This window comes from Aquarana catesbeiana, linkage group LG10 (genome assembly GCF_042186555.1).
Source record: "Aquarana catesbeiana isolate 2022-GZ linkage group LG10, ASM4218655v1, whole genome shotgun sequence".
In the NCBI taxonomy this organism is placed as follows: domain Eukaryota; kingdom Metazoa; phylum Chordata; class Amphibia; order Anura; family Ranidae; genus Aquarana; species Aquarana catesbeiana.
In genome coordinates, this window is record NC_133333.1 from 42235764 (window position 1) to 42257881 (window position 22118).

Consider the following 22118-nt stretch of genomic DNA (forward strand, 5'->3'; position numbering starts at 1 on the left):
TTGCTTCAGTATCCACTTCTCCTGAAGCCTCATTCAGGAAAGTGTGCGACGGGAACATTGACATTACTTTGGGACAGCTAACTACACACACATTTCCAACCTGCCTACTCACTTTAAGATTAGTCTGGTACCCCTCTGGGTAGGCCACAAACAATACCCCATAATGACAATGTGAAAGAAGTTTGTTTAAAATCATTGCAAATTTATTAAAAATAAAAATGAAAAAAATCCCATGTACATAAGTATTCACAGCCTTTGCTCAATACTTTGTTGAAGCACATTTGGCACCAATTATAGCCTCCAGCCTTTTTGAGTATGATGCTACAAGCTTGGTAGATTTATTTTGGAGCAGTTTCTCCAATTCTTTACAGGACCTCTCAAGCTCCATCAGGTTGAATCGGGGGCGACGGTGCACAGCCATTTTCAGATCTCTCCAGAGATGTTCAATCGGGTTCAAGTCTGGGCTCTGGCTGGGCCACTCAATGACATTCAAAGAGTTGGTCAGTAGCCACTCCTTTGTTATCTTGGCTGTGTGCTTAGGATCGTTTTCCTGTTGGAAGATGAACCTTCGCCCCAGTCTAGGTCCAGAGTGCTCTGGAGCAGGTTTTCATCAAGGATGTGTCTGTACATTGTTGCGTTCATCTTTACCTTGATCCTGACTAGTCTCCCAGTTCCTGCCGCTGAGAAATATCCCCACAGCATGATGCTGCCACCACCATGCTTCACTGTAGGGATTGTATTGGCCAGGTGATGAGCGGTGCCTGGTTTCCTCCAGACATGACACTTGCCATTCAGGCCAAAGAGTTCAATCTTTGTTTCATCAGACCAGAGAATTTTGTTTCTCATGGTCTGAAAGTTCTTGAGGTGTCTTTTGGCAAACTCCAGGCAGGCTGCCATGTGTCTTTTACTGAGGAGTAGTTTCCGTCTGGCCACTCTACCATACAGGTCCGATCGGTGGAGTGCTGTAGAGATAGTTATTCTTCTGGAAGGTTCTTTTCTCTCCACAGAGAGACACTGGAGCTCTGTCAGAGTGGCCATCAGGTTCTTGGTTACCTCCCTAACTAAGTCCCTTCTCCCCTGATTACTCAGTTTGGCCAGACGGCCTGCTCTAGGAAGAGTCCTGGTGGTTCCAAACTTCTTCCATTTACGAATGATGCTCATTGGGACCTTCAATACTGCAGAAATTTTTCTCTACCCTTTCCCAGATCTGTGCCTCCATACAATCCTGTCTTGGAGGTCTACAGACAATTCCTTGGACTTCATGGCTTGATTTGTGCTCTGACATGCACTGTTAACTGCGGGACCTTATATAGACATGTGAGTGCCTTTCCAAATCATGTCCAATCAACTGAATTTACCACAGGTGGACTCCAATCAAGTTGCACCTGAGCTCAATTTTGAGTGCCATGGCAAAGGCTGTGAATACTTATGTACATGTGATTTTTTTTTTTAATACATTTGCAAAGATTTCGAACAAAGTTCTTTCATGTTGTCATTATGGGGTATTTTTTTTCAGAATTTTTAGAAAAATAATGAATTTAATCCATTTTGGAATAAGGCTGTAACATAACAAAATGTGGAAAAAATCAAGTGCTGTGAATACTTTCCGGATGCACTGTACAGTGAGAACCAGCGGTAGCCAATGTGTCATGCAATGTATCAAAAGTTCCCAGACATACACGAAGAAAAAGTGCAATGGATATGTATGTATAGAGCCACCGTTATCTTGCTATGGGCTGCAACTCAACAAGTTAGTCCACATATAAACACCAGTGAGTCCAAAGTAAAAAATGGATAGTAATCTTCTTTATTGAACAAGTAGATAAATAGTCACTTACATCAGCAGTACAGTAATCCCGCTCTCTATGGTGTTACAATGTTGCTGTGCCATCTGTTGTAAAGTCTGCACCACCTGTGGCCTCCATTGTGGTTCTATAGAATTGTTTAAGGGGGTAAAAAACAAAGTGCAGAAACTTATACCTACTAATCAGGTTTAGAGCAGAAGAATGATGAAAAATCATTGGTTGCTATAGGTACAGCACATTTCTACCATTACATAAAACTCCTAATATGCATTATAGTTTCAGAAAGACAACTAGAGATCTGTTTTGTGTCCAATTCTCCAAGGAGTGCTGGTAAAATATCGCATAGATTTCTGTGTAGGCCATAGTTTAGACCAATGATGGTTGTCAGTGCTGATCTCTGAAAAAATAGAGAAAATGTTTGTTCATTACTTCATGGATTACATTTTGAATGGTATTTATGCATTATATTTTTACTTATGTCACATCGCATTATAAGAAGGTAAAGCAAAGAAGTTGATGTGGGTATATGGATTCATGGGTAGGAGAAGACTTTGCAGTACTTTCTCATCTGCTTCAGCAATGTTCACTTCTAGCATCATTAAAGATGAATTCAAGGTATAGTTATTTTCACATAGTTACATTGGTCCAGCTTTGACCAAGGTAAGTATGAATGTGCCATACCTGTGGGATTCCTGTGGAAGCTGAAAATCACAGAAGCAGGCACTACTAATCAATGCCCAGTTCCCGCTGGGCATTGATGAGCATGTGCATGGTGAAGTGACCCCGTCCACATGTACAGTGCCTTGAAAAAGTATTCATACCCCTTGACATTTTCCACATTTTGACATGTTACAACCAAAAACATAAATGTATTTTATTGGGATTTTATGTGATGACCAGCACAAAGTGGAACATAATTGTGAAGTAAAAAGGAAAATGATATATGGTTTTCAAAATTTTTTACAAATAAATATCTGAAAAGTGTGGTGTGCATTTGTATTCAGTCCCCCTGAGTCAATACTTTGTAGAACCACCTTTTGCTGCAATTACTCTCTAGATGTGCAAAGCTGGTAGAGACATCCCCAAAAAGACTTGCAGCTGTGACATTTTTTCCCTTTGTTCTTTGCAAAATAGCTCAAGCTCTGTCAGATTGGATGGAGAGCATCTGTGGACAGCAATTTTCAAGTCTTGCCACAGATTCTCAATTGGATTTAGGTCTGGACTTTGACTGGACCATTCTAACACATGAATATGCTTTGATGTAAACCATTCCATTGTAGCTCTGACTGTATGTTTAGGGTCGTTGTCCTGCTGGAAGGTGAACCTCTGCCCCGGTTTCAAGTCTTTTGCAGACTCTAACAGGTTTTCTTCTAAGATTGCCCTGTGTTTGGCTCCTTCCATCTTCCCATTAACTCTGACCAGCTTCCCTGTCCCTGCTTAAGAAAAGCATCCCCACGACATGATGCTGCCACCACCATGTTTCATGGTGGGGATGGTGTGTAGTGTTAGTTTTCCGCCCCACATAGAATTTAGCTTTTAGGCCAAAAAGTTAAGTTTTCGTCTTATCTGACCAGAGCACCTTTTTCGCATGTTTGTCCCACATGTTTTTTTCGCAAACTGCAAATGAGACTTCTTATGGCTCTCTTTTAACAATGGCTTTTGTCTTGCCCTCTTCCATAAAGGCCAGATTTGTGGAGAGCATGACTAGTAGTTGTCCTCTGGACAGATTCTCCCACCTGAGCTGGGGATCTCTGCAGCACCTCCAGTTACCATGGGCCTCTTGGCTGCTTATCTGATTAATGTTCTCCTTGTCTGGCCTGTCAGTTTAGGTGGACGGCCATATCTTGGTAGGTTTGCAGTTGTGCAACACTCTTTCCATTTTTAGATGATGGGTTGAACAGTGCTCCGTGAGATGTCAACACTATTTTTTCTAACCTAACCCTGCTTTAAACTTCTCCACAACTTTATCCCTGACCTGCCTGGTGTGTTTCTTGGCCTTCATGATGCTTTGTGTTCTCTCAGGTTCTCTAACAAACCTCTGAGGGCTTCACAGAACAGCTCTATTTATACTGAGATTAAATTACACACAGGTGAACTCTATTTACTAATTTGGTGACTTCAGGAGGTAATTGGTTCCATTACATTTTAATTAGGGGTATCAGAGTAAAGGGGGCTGAATACAAATGCACGCCACACTTTTCAGATATTTATTTGTAAAAAATTTGGAAAACCATTTATCATTTTCCCTGCACTTCACAATTATGTGCCACTTTGTGTTGGTCTATCATATAAAATCCAATAAACAACATTTACGTTTTTGGTTGTAACATGAAAAATTGTGGAAAATTTCAAGGGGTATGAATAATTTTTCAAGGCACTGTATCTACAGTCAAATCTTTTTTTTAACTAGGGTAGGAAATGCTTATGTTTTGGATGGAATGTGGAAATAGTGGAACTTCTGTCAGATATGAATGCTGTCTGTGTCCCCACCGAGTAACCCGCTCTATTGGTTCTGGTGAAAATGATCCCTGTACAGAAAGGTATGGGAGATGCAGAGTTTTGGAGTTTTCACAGGAACAGGAGTGATGTTGAAATGGCTTAAGCTAATGGCTTTATCTATTCTGGTGATAGCGTGGCTATTGAGGAATACACTATATTGTCAAAAGTAATGGGATGCCTGACTTTACACGCACATGAACTTTAATGGCATCCCAGTCTTATGCCCCGTACACACGGTCGGACATTGATCGGACATTCTGACAACAAAATCCTAGGATTTTTTCCGACGGATGTTGGCTCAAACTTGTCTTGCATACACACGGTCACACAAAGTTGTTGGAAAATCCGATCATTCTGAACGCGGTGACGTAAAACACGTACGTCGGGACTATAAACGGGGCAGTAGCCATAAGCTTTCATCTCTTTATTTATTCTGAGCATGCGTGGCACTTTGTCCGTCGGATTTGTGTACACACGATCGGAATTTCCGACCACGAATTTTGTTGTCGGAAAATTTTATAGCCTGCTCTCAAACTTTGTGTGTCGGAAAATCCGATGGAAAATGTGTGATGGAGCCTACACACGGTCAGAATTTCCGAAAACAAGGTCCTAGCACACATTTTCCGTCTGAAAATCCGACCGTGTGTACGGGGCATTAGTCCGTAGGATTCTATATTGAGTTGGCCCACCCTTTGCAGCTATAACAGCTTCAACTCTTCTGGGAAGGCCATCCACAAGATTTAGGAGTATGTTTATGAGTATGTTTGACCATTCTTCCAGAAGCGCATTTGTGAGGTCATTTGGTGGAGGGGGGATTATGATGTGGGGTTGTTTTTCAGGTGTTGGGCTTGGTCCCTTAGTTCCAGTGACATTTTGGCCAATTTCATGCTCCCAACTTTGTGGGAACAGTTTGGGGATGGCCCCTTCCTGTTCCAACATGACTGCTCACCAGTGCACAAAGCAAGGTCCATAAAGACATGGATGAGTGAGTTGGAACTGGAGGAACTGGACTGGCCTGCACAGGGTCCTGACCTCAACCCGATAGAACACCTTTGGGATGAATTCAAGTGGATATTGCGAACCAGGCCTTCTAGTCCAACATCAATGGCTGACCTCACAAATGCGCTGGAAGAATGATCAAACATTCCCATAGGCACACTCCAAAACCTTGTAGACAGCTTTCCCAATATTGAACCCTATGGACTAAGAATGGGATGCCAATAAAGTTCAAGTGCATGTAAAGCAGGTGTCCCATGACTTTTGACAATATTGTGTATGTTTAACTGAAAGCTTTTGTGCCCAGAGTTTAGTTCAACTTTCGAACTTCAGTCAGAAAGCTCCATACTCAGTTATAATACATACAGTATATCTGAACTGTTATATCAGTCATAATATGATGAGTTTTTTTTTTATATTCTATCTTCTGGTTGATCTTTTAGCTTCATTGGGTTTGAAGCACATTGGGATGAAGTCCTTTCATTGTCTGATAGGTGGACTGAAGGCAAAGAGTTGCAAAGCTGAACCAGGATATAAAAATGTAATCTGTCTGGCTGGCAAATCACAAGACTGGATGAACTGAATCTCAACTATACCTAGCTCTTTGCTGTAATTATGCTTTAAAGTCACCTCCTGTGGTGGGTATAGACTTTGCTGATAATGCAGACAAAAAGTATAGTTCAGGGTGTTATCTGGGACCATGTAATCCTTAAACCTCATCCATCATCATCATTTGTCATTTGCTATCCTATATTATTTTATATAATCATCCACCCTCTATTTATATCTATATTTGTTCTTATTTACCATTGTCAACTGTTATCCTTGTATTACTACCCTCTATAACCTTCCCCTATCATTCTTTATCTACTACCATCATTTATCATCTTGAATATCCTTTCACTGTCTGTAAATGAACATTTTCCTTTAGGTTTATTTCAAGGTTTGTAGGAACAATATACATCAAGATCAGGGCTGGGCCAAGACATTGTGCTTCCTGGGCCCAGGTATAAAGTGCTGCCCAACCCTCCAAAAATAATAAAAATAAAATCAGGCCCACCAAAAGGCCCCCACATTAATTATTTTATATCATGATAATTAAACCCCAAATTAAATTTATCAGGAAGCCAGATTTACATGCAACAGTGATGGTGGGGTTCAGACAGAGGCAGCGGCGGTGGTGGTGAGGGGGGGGGGGGGTTAGACACAGGCAGGGGTGGTAGGGGGGGTTAGACACAGGCAGGGGTGGTAGGAAGGAGTTAGACACAGGCAAGGGAGGTGGGGGGGTTAGACACAGGCAGGGGTGGTAGGGAGGGGTTAGACACAGGCAGGGGAGGTGGGAGGGCGTTAGACACAGGCAAGGGTGGTAGGGAGGGGTAAGGCAAAGGCAGGGGTGATGGAGGGTTAGACACAGACAGGGGTGGTAGGGAGGGGTTAGACACAGGCAGGGGTGGTAGGGAGGGGTTAGACACAGGCAGGGGTGATGGGGGGTTAGACACAGGCAGGGGTGATGGGGGGTTAGACACAGGCAGGGGGGTTAGACACAGACAGGGGTGGTGGGGGTTAGACACAGGCAGGGGTGGTAGGGGGGGTTAGACACAGGCAGAGGTGGTAGGGATGTTAGACACAGGTAGGGGTGGTGGAGATGGGATTAGTGGCACTGGCACTTACTTTCTCTCAGTGTCAGTGTCACACCTATAGCAATCCCTCTTTCATCATGGGGTCTCTGCTCAGCAGAAAGCTCCTCCCCCTTCACGCTGTTGGCCATCAGCCTATCAGCTGACGTTCTCTTTTCGGCAGCAATGGGGGGGAGCTGCGGAGAGGATGGGGGGGCGGCCAGCTGTGCTCTGCCATTACATGTAACAGTAGCGGCGCCAGGCCATCCACACAGTGGAATAAGGAGAGGAGAGGGGCGGGGCGGGCACGTGGAGCCGAGCGATCGGTTGGGACCACTGTGTTCCTGGGCGTCAATGTACCACCCCTCAGAACCTGCCACTCGGATCCAATGGCCCCATTGGGCCCCATGGTAGGGCCGGCCCTGATCAAGAAAAACAGCATGCTTCCAACACATCAGACCAGTGTATACTTACATTAGAACACTTTCTTTACAAGAAAGAAGCCACCGACCCCGATAAGGGCCACTCCAGCTAGAACACCAATCACAATGCCGGCTATCGCTCCTCCGCTCAGCCCGCTTGAACCTGGGGATTCTATGGAGATAGATGTGTAAAAAAGAATTATTAAAGGGTATCTAAAACTTCCTTACTAAATACCAATTCATTTTATTTATTTGGTCCCTCTTGGTCTGTTAAAGTTGAATGTGTTTTATCTCTTTAATAAGTCTAAGAAATCCCTAAAATCTTGTCAGCTGGTTACTTTATGTACTGTTGTTTGACTGTGCTGCAGTGTTATCAGTTACATTGTTGTTAATTAGGGGCATACCTAGAGCATTTGGCACAGGGGGTGGATCCTATATCAGCCCCCCCCCCCCCGGGGGGGCGAGTAGCGAACTGCACGTCAATGTGCTGACATCGGCGTCAAGTGGCATCACGTGTAGCGCCTCCGTGCACTGCGGCCTGGAACCTGGAAGAATCTTCCTTCCTCTGCTCCCGCGGGCTCCCAGGCCTCTCCTCCTCCTCTGCAAAAACGGTGCTGGCTGACCCGAGGATTGTCATTGGGCGGCTGTGCTGGACAGAAATACATGTACCTGGCAGCAGCACATTTACTATGTGCTACTGCCAGTGGCATCACTAGGGTTGGTGTCACCTGGTGCAGTAAAACATGGTGTCACCCTCCCCCCAAAAAAATATTATTTTCCTGTTTTCTGAAAGTGCACCAAAGATGCAGCATGCGGGACTTTTGATGCACTTTCAGAAAATGAGGAAAAACCACATATAAAAAAAACCTAATATAAATCTATAGGACTGCAGCTATAACTGTGGGTAACATGTAGGAAGACCCCCTTTATATTACACAGCCCCCCACACTTTTGGACCCCTTAAATTAAACAGCCCCATACCTCTGGATCCCTTCACAATACACAGCCCCCACATCTCTGGACCCCTGTACATTACACGGCCCCCACACCTTGGACCCCTTTACATTACACAGCCCCCATACCTCTGGATCCCTTCACAATACACAGCCCCCACACCTCTGGACCCCTTTAATCTACACAGCCCCCACATCTCTGGACCCCTTTACATTACACAGCCCCCATACTTCTGGACCCCTTCACATTACACAGCCCCCACATCTCTGGATCTCTTCACATTATCAGCCCCCATACCTCTGTACCCCTTTACATTACACAGTCCCCATACCTCTGGACCCCTTAAATTACACAGTCCCCATACCTCTGGATCCCTTCACAATACACAGCCACCACACCTCTGAACCCCTTTACATTACATAGTCCCCATACCTCTGGACCCCTTTACATTACGCAGTCCCCATACCTCTGGATCCCTTCACAATACACAGCCACCACACCTCTGGACCCCTTTAATCTACACAGCCCCCACATCTCTGGACCCCTTCACATTATCAGCCCCCACACCTCTGGACCCCTTTACATTACACAGCCCCATACCTCTGGACCCCTTCACATTACACAGCCCCCACATCTCTAGACTCCTTCACATTATCAGCCCCCATACCTCTGTACCCCTTTACATTACACAGTCCCCATACCTCTGGACCCCTTAAATTACACAGTCCCCATACCTCTGGACCCCTTTACATTACAGAGCCCCCCCACACTTCTGGATCCCTGGAAACCTGCATTCCATGTGCGTTTCTCACACCACATTCAAAATGCAATCAAATTCTCATCTGCAATGGGTGTTAATGGTAACTTAATGACACCACAAATGCAGGTCCCAAATGTAATGCGTTTACCTGCATTGGATTGTATGGTACAGTAGTACCACGCAATCCAGTTCCTGTGCGTCTTATAACGCTTGGTGCGGTCCAGCACAATTTCAGCTCATTGAAATGAATGGGCTGAAATTGTACTGCACATGGAAAACATGTGAATCGCACAGGAACGCACAGTGTGATGCTGTGTGATTCATCGTGTGAATCGGCCCTGAGTCCTGGAGCCCAGTGCAGGAAAAAGTTTCGCCACCTGACTCCACTTAACTGCCTGGCAGGGGGGCATTAGTGTGATCACCTGGGGCGATTGGCCTGCATCTTTAGCGGGGTGCCCAGGGTCCCGGATGCCATGATTGTCCCCTGTGTAACAGATAGCATCTTTTTGTATCAGGGGTGGGGGAGAGGGTACTGCATGTGATAGGAGGCACTTTGGGAGGAGGGAGGACTTGTGCTGGGGGGGGGGGCAGATTTTCCTAAAACACCCCCTAGCACATGCAGTACCCTCTCCCCCACACCCAAAGTTTTATTATATCAACCCCCCCCCATGCAAGTTTCCTCTATAGTGTGTGTGTAATAATGACAGAGCTCAGATGAGCGGCACATATACTGCAGCCTCTCGCCCCCTCCCCAGCTCCTCCACTTGTCTGTGTACACAGAAATGGAAAATGTGGATAGGGGATATTACTGCGCTAACTCAATTAGTGAAGAAAAATTGACAGCTGCTTCATAAGAATGTGACAAAAATTCAATGCAAAAGATCAGTGAAAAACGTAGCGCCAAAAATATAAAACAATAAACGTTGAACAATATATCAAGTATTGTGTGTAAATAATAAAAACTTTGTTTCTCTCTTTGAGAGAAGTGAAGAATGTGAACTTTTTGATGACTCAACAATGTGATCTTGTAATCAGTTTTTGCATACCTCCCAAAATTTTGAGATGGGAATGAGGGACACCTACTAGCAAATGTATGTAGGCATAGGACACGCCCCCCTGCCACACCCCTTTAACGGAGAATTAACCAAAAAAAAGGTTAATTGAATCCACAGGGGACTTTTTTTTGCCATTACTATTCCTTTATATTGGCTTTTAAAATTTACGAATGCAGCAATTTAAAATTTGGATAAAAGGTTTAGCACTGGGAAACACTTTTTGAAAGATAAAAAGTACATTTTATATACAACTATATGGATCAGACCAAAATGAGGGACAAATGAGGGGGAAAGAGGGACAGAGGAACATTGCTCCAAATCAGGGACAGTCCCTCGAAATCAGGGACAGTTGAGAGCTATGCCTATAGGGAAGCCTTATTATAGGCTTCCCTATATGTAAAAATCAAGCAAGGGCGTTTACTCCCACTTTAATATTTGGAAGACATTTATTCACAGCCACGATTCACTCCCTATGCAGTCTCCTTACAGGATAAAGTTTGCATAACATACAATGGCGGCAGTCCTGCTTAGAGGCCCTCTGGAAGCCTTACACCTTCCAACTGAAAAATTCCATAGGAAGCTTGTCAGATTAAGGTAAAAGGAATGGACTTACACTTGTAAGGCTTCCTGAGTAAGACATTTCACTAATTGTTCTTGTCTGGGGATTCTTCTAAAACCATATACTGTGTTTTGATTGACAGTGAATGTTTCTGAAGTGACTATTAGCAATAACGCTACACGTCCTATCATTGTGGACAAGGCTTCCAGGAGCTATGGTTTTTGGCTGTCCAGTCTCACTGCTTAACATCTGAGTTCCAGCCTCATGGTTACCTGCTCAATTCCCTGGATTCATTCTTGGAGCTCTTTGTATTCCCTGGATCGTTTTGGAAATCTGCTGATCGAGCTATCCTCACTAGATTGACTCGTTGTCGCTGACATTCGAGTCCACTATTTCCGGTAAGAGTGTATACCCCTTATCTGGGGTGGAGGACACACTATCCCTGATGCTCTACAAGCCTGCTGAGGCCTTTGTACCCCACTTCTGAGCAACAACTTTTCGTGGTGAACTCCATATATCTTTACCATAGGATTGTTTCACCTTTGCGACTTTCTCACCTGTGTCTCTACTTATTATATACATGTTCTGTTTTATATTCATTTTATTTGAGATTGATTTTTATCACAAAGATTTATTATTTACAAACAATACTTGATATATTGTTCAATGTTTATTGTTTTATATTTTTAGCGCTACATTTTTCACTGATCTGTGTACACAGAAGACATCAGAACGGAGGAGGCATGGTAGGGCGCAGGTTCATCGGCGTTGCGCTGTGTGTATTGCCAGTAAGAAAGGCAGCCGGCGGGGAGCGATGCCAGTTTCCATGAAAAGCTGAGCTGAAATTGCGTGGGACAGCAAACATCCTGCACAAGCTGTGGCGCGGTTGTGCCCACATTATCGAGCCTCTCCTGGGAATGTCACTGCTCCAGCAGAAGCAAGGAGGTATGGTTGTGCTGGCCCTGCTGACCCCCCCTCCCCTACTAAGTGGCACCCGGGGTGGACCCCCCCACCCCCCACCCCCCGCCTAGGGTTGCCACATCATCCCTTTAATCCAGGACACATATGAATTACAGCCACAGAATCTGTGTAATTAATGTGTGGATTAAAGGGATGATGTGGCAACCCTACCCCCGCCCCACCCTTGGTACACCACTATTGTTAATTATCTCTGAAGACTAGAGAACCCCTCCCCTCTATGTTATAGAGAAAAAGAGAAGGGAGAAAAGCTAATGCAGCCACCACATTTAAGATCTGGTCTGACTGATCCTGTTGCATTCCCTCTTGCCGATGTCATCACAGCCGGTGGTCCTTCATTATACATGATGATGTTGGAGTCCCCCCCCCCCCCCATTCCAGGACTACAATGCCCATCCATATTCCAGTGATGAAGACTATGGAGTAAGGTAAGTATCCCTCTGGATTACATCATCTGCTAGTAAAATGAGCATTATATTTCATTTTTTATATCGTATAACAATATATTAAAGCCCTTTATATAACCACATTCTAATATTTAATTGCAATTTAAAATTGATTTGAAATAGTACAGATTCATTTGTATTAGTTCAATCATTAGGTTGAATACATCATCCAATCGGCCATACCCGTATTGCTTGTGTAGCCCAGTCTGCAGCACTCACAGGAAAGAGATTCTATGTATGGCAGCAGAGAAAACTTTTACACAGGCACAGCTACAGGAGGAGACTTTTGTTGTAGAGCTCAAGAAGTGTGAGGAATAGAGCGCTCTGGACAGTGGTGTATTTAGGTTTTGTGCTGCCCTAGGCCTGACTAAACGCATGCACCCCCCTAATTTAAATACGACCCACCCCATCCTGCCGAGGCCACACCCCTTCCTGTTTAAGACCCACCCTATCATCTGTAAACAACACCCCTTCCTCTTTAGGCTCATTTGGCACCTTTCAGGGGGGAACGGGTACCTGTTTCTGACAGGTACCCTTCCCCACTTCCGGGAGACTGTGCTGTCCCCTCTGAAGTTTGCCCCCCTCCTCCTTCCTCCGCTGGGCCATTCAGAAAGTGCAACGCGCTTCGCACATGTGCAGTAGGGAACCGGTCGGTTTCCCTTACCACGAATGATAGTGGCAAAACCCGAGAGCCAATCTGAAAATCGGCTGAGGTGTCGACATCGCTGGATCCCTGGACAGGTAAGTGTCCTAATATTAAAAGTCAGCAGCTACAGTATTTTTAGCTGCTGAGTTTTAATGCTATCACGGGGGGGGGGGGGGGGGTCTCACTGTGCCCCATCAAACGCAGTCACTGTGCCATCAAATGCAGCCACTGTGCCCATCAAATGCAGCCACTGTGCCATCAAATGCAGCCACTGTGCCCCATCAAACGCAGCCACTGTGCCCCATCAAACGCAGCCACTGTGCCCCAAACGTAGCCATTGTGCCATTAAACATAGCCATTGTGCCCTCAAACGCAGCCACTGTGCCATCAAACGCAGCCACTGTGCCATCAAACGCAGCCACTGTGCCCCATCAAATGCAGCCACTGTGCCCCATCAAATGCAGCCACTGTGCCCCATCAAATGCAGCCACTGTGCCCCATCAAATGCAGCCACTGTGCCCCATCAAATGCAGCCACTGTGCCCATCAAATGCAGTCACTGTGCCCCATCAAACGCAGCCACTGTGCCCCATCAAACTCAGCCACTGTGCCCCATCAAACGCAGCCACTGTGCCCCAAATGTAGCCATTGTGCCATCAAACATAGCCATTGTGCCCTCAAACGCAGCCACTGTGCCCTCAAACGCAGCCACTGTGCCCATCAATTGCAGCCACTGTGCCCCATCAAACGCAGCCACTGTGCCCCATCAAACGCAGCCACTGTGCCATCAAACGCAGCCACTGTGCCATCAAATGTAGCCACTGTGCCATCAAACATAGCCACTGTGCCATCAAACGCAGCCACTGTGCCATCAAACGCAGCCACTGTGCCATCAAACGCAGCCAGTGTGCCATCAAACGTAGCCACTGTGCCATCAAACGCAGCCACTGTGCCCATCAAACGCAGCCACTGTGCCATCAAACGTAGCCACTGTGCCATCAAACGCAGCCACTGTGCCCATCAAACGCAGCCACTGTGCCCTCAAACGCAGCCACTGTGCCCATCAATTGCAGCCACTGTGCCCCATCAAACGCAGCCACTGTGCCCCATCAAACGCAGCCACTGTGCCCCATCAAACGCAGCCACTGTGCCATCAAACGCAGCCACTGTGCCATCAAACGTAGCCACTGTGCCATCAAACGCAGCCACTGTGCCCATCAAACGCAGCCACTGTGCCCTCAAACGCAGCCACTGTGCCCATCAATTGCAGCCACTGTGCCCCATCAAACGCAGCCACTGTGCCCCATCAAACGCAGCCACTGTGCCCATCGAACGCTGCCACTGTGCCCATCAAATTCTGCCAGTGCCCATAATACTGATATACTTTATTAAATCACTGTACCTGCTGTCCTGGGGGTTTCCCTCCTGCTCCTCTCTCTCCTCCTGACGTCACAGCCCCAGGGCCGAGGAGAAGATTCACTGCAGGAAAGCAGTGCAGGGGAGGGTAGGTGGAGCTTAAGGCTCCACCTGTCACCTGTTGCATATGGGGGGCGCGAGTGACACACGCCGCCCCCCCGCATGAGAGAAAGCCCCCCCACCCGTCTGACTGATTCCCGGCTCCCGCTGCCGCCTCCCGCACACTTGCAGCCCACGGCGGCCAGCGGCTTTCTGCAGCGGCGCCGCGGTGTATGGGCGTGCTTGTCAGAGAGTAGGGGGCGTGAGATACACGCCCCCACCCTCTGCCAAGCACGCCCATACACAGCGGCGCCGCTACAGAAAGCCGGCCGCCGTGGGCTGCAAGTGTGCGGGAGGCGGCAGCGGGAGCCGGGAATCAGTCAGACGGGTGGGGGGGCTTTCTCTCATGCAGGGGGGGCGGCCTATTTTGCCGCCCCCCGCAAAGTGCCGCCCTAGGCCTAGGCCTTGTCGGCCTAGGCCAAAACACAGCCCTGGCTCTGGACAACAAAGAGACTTTAACAAACAGTACATGACTGGCTCTTGAAATGTGATCAACCCTTTCATGACTAAGCCTATTTTTGAAATTTGGTGTTTACAAGTTAAAATCCGTATTTTTTACTAGAAAATTACTTAGAACCCCCAAACATTATATATATATATATATATATATATATATATATTATATATATTTTAGCAGAGAATCTAGACAATAAAATGGAGATTGTTGCAATATTTTATATCACACGGTATTTGTGCAGCGGTGTTTTAAATGCAAATTTTTGGGAAAAGGGACACTTTCATGAATTTTAAAAAATCCAAACAGTAAAGTTACCCCAATTTTTTTGTATAATGTGAAAGATGATGTAACGCCGAGTAAATAGATAGCAAACATGTCACGCTTTATAATTGCATGCACTCGTGGAATGGCGACAAACTACGGTACCTAAGAATTTCCATAGGCGGCGCTTTAAATGTTAAATTACCAGATTAGAGTTACAGAGGAGGTCTAGTGCTAGAATTATTGCTCTCGCTCTGACGATCGCGGCGATACCTCACATGTGTGATTTGAACACCGTCTACATATGCGGACGTGGACCGCAGCTGCGGGCATCATCCCGGTATAACCCCTGAAAGCCGAGTACGCACATCTGCGTACGGTCGGCGGGAAGGGGTTTTAATGCACCACAGCAGCACTTCAGAAGAGGGAAGCACACTCTATAGGAAAAACAAAGCAGAGAAGAAGGTGCTTCTAAGTGCCAAGGGTTAAAAACACAGGCATAACAATGAATCTATAACGTTCAGTGGGATGCCTCCTGGGAGTAAAAGACAGCCGCAGGTGAAAATTCCAGCTGACAAGAAGTGGGAAACACTGTGTCTCTGATCCAGGATGGAGAGCCATGCTGTCCGGGCCAGCATAGAACGCAGGCAGTCGGAAGTGACGTCAGAGTGGGTGAGGCATTTTTTTTCGGAGCATGTCCAGTCGCTCCTTCTTCAAACCAATGGTTTGAAGGAGTGACTAGGCATGCTACAAAACATGTCCCGCATTTTGACGTCACTTCCGGTTGCCTGTGCTCTTCAAACCAATGGTTTGAGAAAGGAGTGGCTGGGCATACTCCAAAACATATCCCATCCACTCTGACGTCACTTCCAGTTGTCTGCATCCTTCACGGTAACCAATGGTTTGAAGAAGGAGTGACTAGGTATGCTCCGAAACATGTCCCGCCCACTCTGACGTCACTTCAGGTTGCCTGCGTTCTTCAAACCAATGGTTTGAAGAAGGAGCAAGTGGGCATGCTCCAAAACATTTCCCACCCACTCTGACATTATTTCCGGTTGTCTATATTCTATGCTGGCCCTGACAGCATGGCTCTCCTTCTTGGATCAGAGACACAGTGTTTCACACCAGTGGTCAGCTTGAATTTCCACCTGCAGCTGTCTTTTACTCCCAGGAGGCATCCGCTGGACGTTATGGATTAATTGATATGCCTCTTTTTCACTTCCATCTTGTAAGTGTTTTTAACCCTTCCTTGTCATTAAAGTGTCTTATTACTGCACTTAAAAGAGCCTTCTTCTCTGCTTTGTTGTAGACTTGTGTATAGCCAGTGGAGCCTGCCCTCTACTCAACAGGAAAGCACACCGGATGTGGACTGCAAGGATTGTAGGAGGGGTAGCTCTGACAGAATGCGCTAACTTGGTGAGCTGGTAGAAGGGTCTGCTTATCCCACAAGGCACTGGGGCAAAGGGGAGCAGAGGGTCCCTGCTCTTTTCCTGAGCTGCAGAGATGCTGTTTCTGAGAAGGCTGTATGCAAATCAGTCTTTTAACAAACTGATCACCCCTGCACCTGATTGGGAGAGTGGCACAGTGACAGACATTCTGCTACATCAGAGAACTCTGTAGATGCTGATAGAGCTTGCTGCCAGATCAAGAGGGAAGGACATTGCAGACACAGACCACCTGTGTTTCACCCAGCATACAGAGAAAGACCATTTGCTAACTCAAGTAGTTGGTGAGAGGCTACTGACCAAATCCACGCTACATTAACAAAAGAGGGACAATGGTGTCTGCAAGTAACACAGAGTCAGTGACATTATAAGTGTTTAAAAGGACTTTAACCTTAATATTAACATAACAGTTGGGCCCCAACAAGCTGGCCAGCAGAAGAGAGTACATTACATACTACTGAACTGTAATGCCCCGTACACACGGTCGGACTTTCCGACGGAAAATGTGCGATCTGAGCTTGTTATTGGAAATTTAGACCGTGTGTAGGCTCCATCAGACATTTTCCATCGGATTTTCCGACACACAAAGTTTGAGAGCAGGCTATAAAATTTTCCGACAACAAAATCCGTGGTCGGAAATTCCGATCGTGTGTACACAAATCCGACGCACAAAGTGCCACGCATGCTCAGAATAAATTAAGAGACGAAAGCTATTGGCCACTGCCCCGTTTATAGTCCCGACGTACGTGTTTTACATCACCACGTTCAGAACGATCGGATTTTCCGACAACTTTGTCCGACCGTGTGTATGCAAGACAAGTTTGAGCCAACATCCGTGGGAAAAAAATCCATGGATTTTGTTGTCGGAATGTCCGATCAATGTCCGACCGTGTGTACGGGGCATTAGAGTGGCGTGATTCTCTGTAGTTATTTCCTCAAGTATAGGGTTTAGGGAAAGTTGCCCTATACACCCATTGTTTGTTTTAAACAGTATATATCTTTATACTGTTCACCTATTTGCAATGTATTCCTTGCTGTAGTTTAACTGTTTGCTGTATCATTGCTGTTTTTCATATTTTTTTTGCAGTTGGGTACTGAGTATAAATTTGCAATAAATATTCCTCAGCTAACCTGGTGTGTCAGAGTGCGTAATGTTATTTGCAGAGTCGCGGGCATATGAACAAGGGACCCAATACATCCAGTGGCTTCTTTGGGGTAAGAGCTGCACTTGAAAAAGGTGTTATGCCCCGAAACACAAAAACTCCTCTGTGTGACTTTCTGATACTTGTTCCACTTTGTTGGGGCTTAGTCATGAGGTTGGGGAAGTAAAGCCCTAGAAAAAAAGACTGCTATTGACCTAGTGAGAGTTATCGATAACTCAGTCACTTTCATTGGACAGGTTCACAGAAGCTGGCAAAGGTTAGCCCTAAGATTAAGGGAAGTCAAATTACTATTAACACAGCTAAACTAGTTTCAAACAGGCAGCACAAATGGGTGATTTTTGTCTGTTAAAGTGGAAACTTACCCTAGAATTTCTCTATGGGCATCAAACAGCCATATAACAAATGAGTTGTATGGTTTAGTTGGTAAATGGCTGGCAGGTTCCAGTGCTGATTGGTGGACATCCATAAGTCAAATATGATGCTTTGCTATGAATTCTTTAAGGTACATGTGTTATATGGTTGTTTATTATCTATAGAATATTTCCAGGATGAACTTCTTTTTTAAAGGTAATAGCAGACATCATGAGTGCTCATAGGTAGGACCTTTACTTTGAAAGGTTGAAACTGATGACAGGTTCTTTTGCTTGAGGGGATTTACGGCCTCTCAGGAACACAAGCCCAAGAACATTTGTTGACCAATGCGATTTACGTTCTTACATCATTGTGTTTGAAGGCACAGTAACAATTACAGTCCTCTTATTATAGCCGCAATCTGAAGGCACGTTATTGACAGGTAGTTTACATAATGACCTATTGTAGATAAAAAAGGAAAAATCTGACCAAAGTTTAACAGACGCCTTCACGGTTGAGATTGAGGAGATAAAGCATGGCGCTCTCAATCTGATTGCGATAAGGGATGATTTAGGGTCATTCTGAGGAATAGTTGTGGATTCCATAAATGCCCATGTTTTTTGTTTAGAGGGATTCCGGGGTTACATTTTAACATGCGCTGTAGATTTTTTTGGAACTGTTTTTGATCGATTCCACTACTGATGTTTACTAAAATCTCTGTTCCCTTTTGGCCATTAGGGGGGGACAATGTTTACTGACATGGTTTGTATAACCACCAAAAAACATTCTGTTTTTGGGAACATAACTACATGTGGCAAGAACCAGCTATGATATATAAATTAAAGTTATTCTTACTCATGTTAATCAACTTGAAATTACCTTCCACTACTCTATCTCTACTAAAAATTGAATGTAATGATTTGGCATGGGTTAGGGTTACTATTACTGCACTTTGTATGCTCTTGCACTAACTTACCTAATAAAACTGCCAGCTTGTTTTTTATAGATTACATTACTTGATGATGAGAAGGCGAGCTGCCTTTAAATACAGTGTGGAACAGATCGACTGTATATAAATTGAACCAAATATAAAATAGGAATCTATTGTACAGTACATATCCAATCCATTACCACAATGGATTTTCTTGAAGTGAACCTAAAGTCTCCTTTTTTTTGTTTAAAAATAACAAACATGTTATACTTACCTCCTATGTGCCGTGGTTTTGCACAGAGCAGCCCAGATCCTCCTCTTCTCGGGCCCCTCCCTCCTGCCGAGCGCCCCCCACAGTAAGCAGCTTGCTATGGGGGCACCTGAGCCAAGCTGCTGCTCTGTGTGTCCATTCAGACACGGAGCCGTGGCTCGCCCCCGCCCCCTCTCTCTCCTCTTGGCTCACTGACTATGATTGACAGCAGCGGACGCCAAGAGCCCCTGGCTTCCTGGCTCTCAGGCAACATCGCTGGATCGAGGAGAGCTCAGGTAAGTATTAGGGGAGCTGAGAGGGGCTGCTGCACACATAAGGTTTTTTTTAACTTAATGCATGGAATGCATTAAGATAAAAAAAAAATTACGAAGACAAATCATTCTAACATAACAAATGTAACTAAACTAAAATTTGAACTTAACAAATCCATGCAAAATGAAAAACATTTTTGGTTCTGCGCCTGTCTATCGCTTGCAGACATTTTCCAACTTTTCTTTACAATACTTTTATTGGAAAAGTTCAAGAAAGAACAACACTTGACAGTGCAAAGAAAAGATAACAGGTAAAAAGAATGATGGGTTAGATCAGTGGTTTCCCAATGGTGGCCTGGGGGCCGAATTTAGCCCTTTGCTTGCTTTTATCCAGCCCTCGGGAACTATTTCATTCATTGACACCAACGAAGGGGCACAATTCCTCACAATGACACCAATGAAGGAGCACATTTCCTACCAATGATGCCAAAGATGGGGCACAGTTCCTCCCAATGACACCAACAATAGGACACATTGACACCAATGATGGGGTACAATTCCTCCCATGGATACAAATGAGGGGGCACAATTCCTATCAATGACACCAACATGGAGCACAGTTCCTCCCAATGACACCAACAATGGGACCCAATGATACTAACAATGGGGCACAATTCGACTTAATGGCACAAACTATGGGGCAACATTCCTCCCACTGGTACCCAAGAAGGGGCATTGCTTACTGATGCTGGGACATTTTCTACCCAATGGCCACAGTCTGGCCTCTCTAAGGTCTGAAGGACAGTAAACTGGCCCTATGTTTAGAAAGCTTGGAGACCCCTGAGCTAGACCTTTGGATATGCAAACAAAATGTTCTGGAAAATCTTTTTCATCAGTTACCAATTATTTCCTTCCTTCTTAATAAAAAGACGTGTATCTTATCTGAACCTGCAGCCAGTGACCCAAGTAATGACTAGCTCCAACAGTTTACAAGTCAGAGAATATCTACCATCATCTCCTCTTAAGCTGGCCGTATATGTTACAATCTGATAGTGCAGCCACTTTTAGTTCTTCCAATCCAGGTTGTATTTTGTTCAAAAGGACCTGGCTCTACATAGTTGTTGGTAGATCAAACTGAGAAAGTACAACTAGTTTGTAACATGTTTGGCCAGCTTTAGTGACAGAGTTGTCCATCTATGTATGCTTTTTCTTTTGGAAAAATCTCTACCGAAATCTACAGCTACGTATATATTTTCTTACCTTGTGATTTGACTTCGAGATTAAGCTTGAAGGTTGTGCTTCCAATGATATTCCTGGCTCGGCATTCGTATGTTCCTTTCTCGCTCTGAGTCACATTGGAGATGAGAAGTGAGGACTGAGAGTGACCGGATTCTACTTTAAATTTTCCACCACCATTCGTGATATCAACAGGGTCTGGATTAAGATGGAACCAGCTGAAGGTAGGATGGAGGGAGTTTTGAGTGTTCAAGGTCACTGTCAGTTTTGCATTTTCTCCTTCCGTCACTGAAGTTACTGCATTGTTGTCGTGATTTGAAGACAGTGGACGTTCTAATAGGAAGACATTGGAAGAGATGCTTCAATCCAGTGGTGGTCAACATACTTGATATAGGAGTCTCAAGTGTGGCACCCCAACATCGCCAAAAGTTTGCACATAATATAGATAATAGATATTTATCTCAGCAACATCAATATCACAAATAGTTATCTATGGGTTCAGATTAATACTATGTAAATTTTATATTTGTGGCATATACTGACTCATGGAATCATTTAATAATATTTTTTTTTTTTTGACTCATGGAGACTTGTTTAGGGCAAATTGACAGTGCTCCCATCTGTGCCCCCTCATCGCCACCATTGCTGTAATGGAGCATGTGACCTCCCTATGTGGGTGCTTGGGCATAGAAACATAGAAAAGGGACGGCATTGAGTCTGCCCCATTTTTTTTATTTATGCATTTTTTTTTGTCTGCGTATAGATCTATGTTTTCCCCAAGTATGTTTGAATCCACTTACTGTTGACTGACTCATTACCTCTGCTGGTAGTATAGTTCAAGTTCAACTACTTTTTCAATAAAGTAATACTTTCTAAGATTAGTTTTGAACTTTCCTTCTGCTAGTTTGAGATCATGTCCCTGTTTACTTGATCTCTTGGCTTTATGTTAAAAATACTGCCCTCCTGAAACTTATTCACCCCTAGGGTTGCCGTCTGTCCGGGATTCACCCGGACAGTCTGGGTTTTGAATCATGTGTCCGGGTTTCAGGCGGACTGAGGCCTGGACACATTATTCAGACCAGGCTGTGGCTCCTCAAGTAACCAAGATAGTCAACCACAAATCTGTTGCCGTGTGGGAGCTGCGGACAGCTCTCTGGGGCAGGACAATGATGTCAGCAAGAGCACCCACCGTTTGCTGTAGCACGATATGCGAACCGCATTACTCCTCTCCTTGAGGCCGCTAAAGTGTTTGGGTTTGACTTAAAGAAAAGGTGGCAACCCTATTCACCCCCTTGATATAATGATTTAAAGTGATTCTAATGGTAATCTTTTAAAAATAACACATTATACTTATCTGCTCTGTGTAATGGTTTTGCACAGAGCAGCCCAGATCCACCTCTTCTCGGGTCCCCCGCTGGCGCTCCTGGCTTCTCCCCCCGGCTGAGTGCCCCCATAGCCAGCTGCTTGCTATGGGGGCACTTGTGTGGCCATAAACACACAGA

At 45.1% G+C, this 22118-nt stretch overlaps 1 protein-coding gene across 1 annotated transcript in view; it reads right to left on the bottom strand.

The window, feature by feature from the left end:
* Positions 1-1817: 1817 nt before the first annotated feature.
* The window catches only part of LOC141109837 (cell adhesion molecule CEACAM1-like), a 39279-nt gene continuing 18978 nt past the window's right edge, over positions 1818-22118 (bottom strand). Inside the window, exons 4-6 of the mRNA XM_073601098.1 lie at positions 20641-20949; positions 7391-7510; positions 1818-2202 (exon numbers count right to left, since the gene is read on the bottom strand). Coding sequence (XP_073457199.1) covers positions 7392-7510; positions 20641-20949 — 428 coding nt within the window. The 3' untranslated portion in view covers positions 1818-2202; position 7391. The remainder of the gene's footprint in view (positions 2203-7390; positions 7511-20640; positions 20950-22118) is intronic.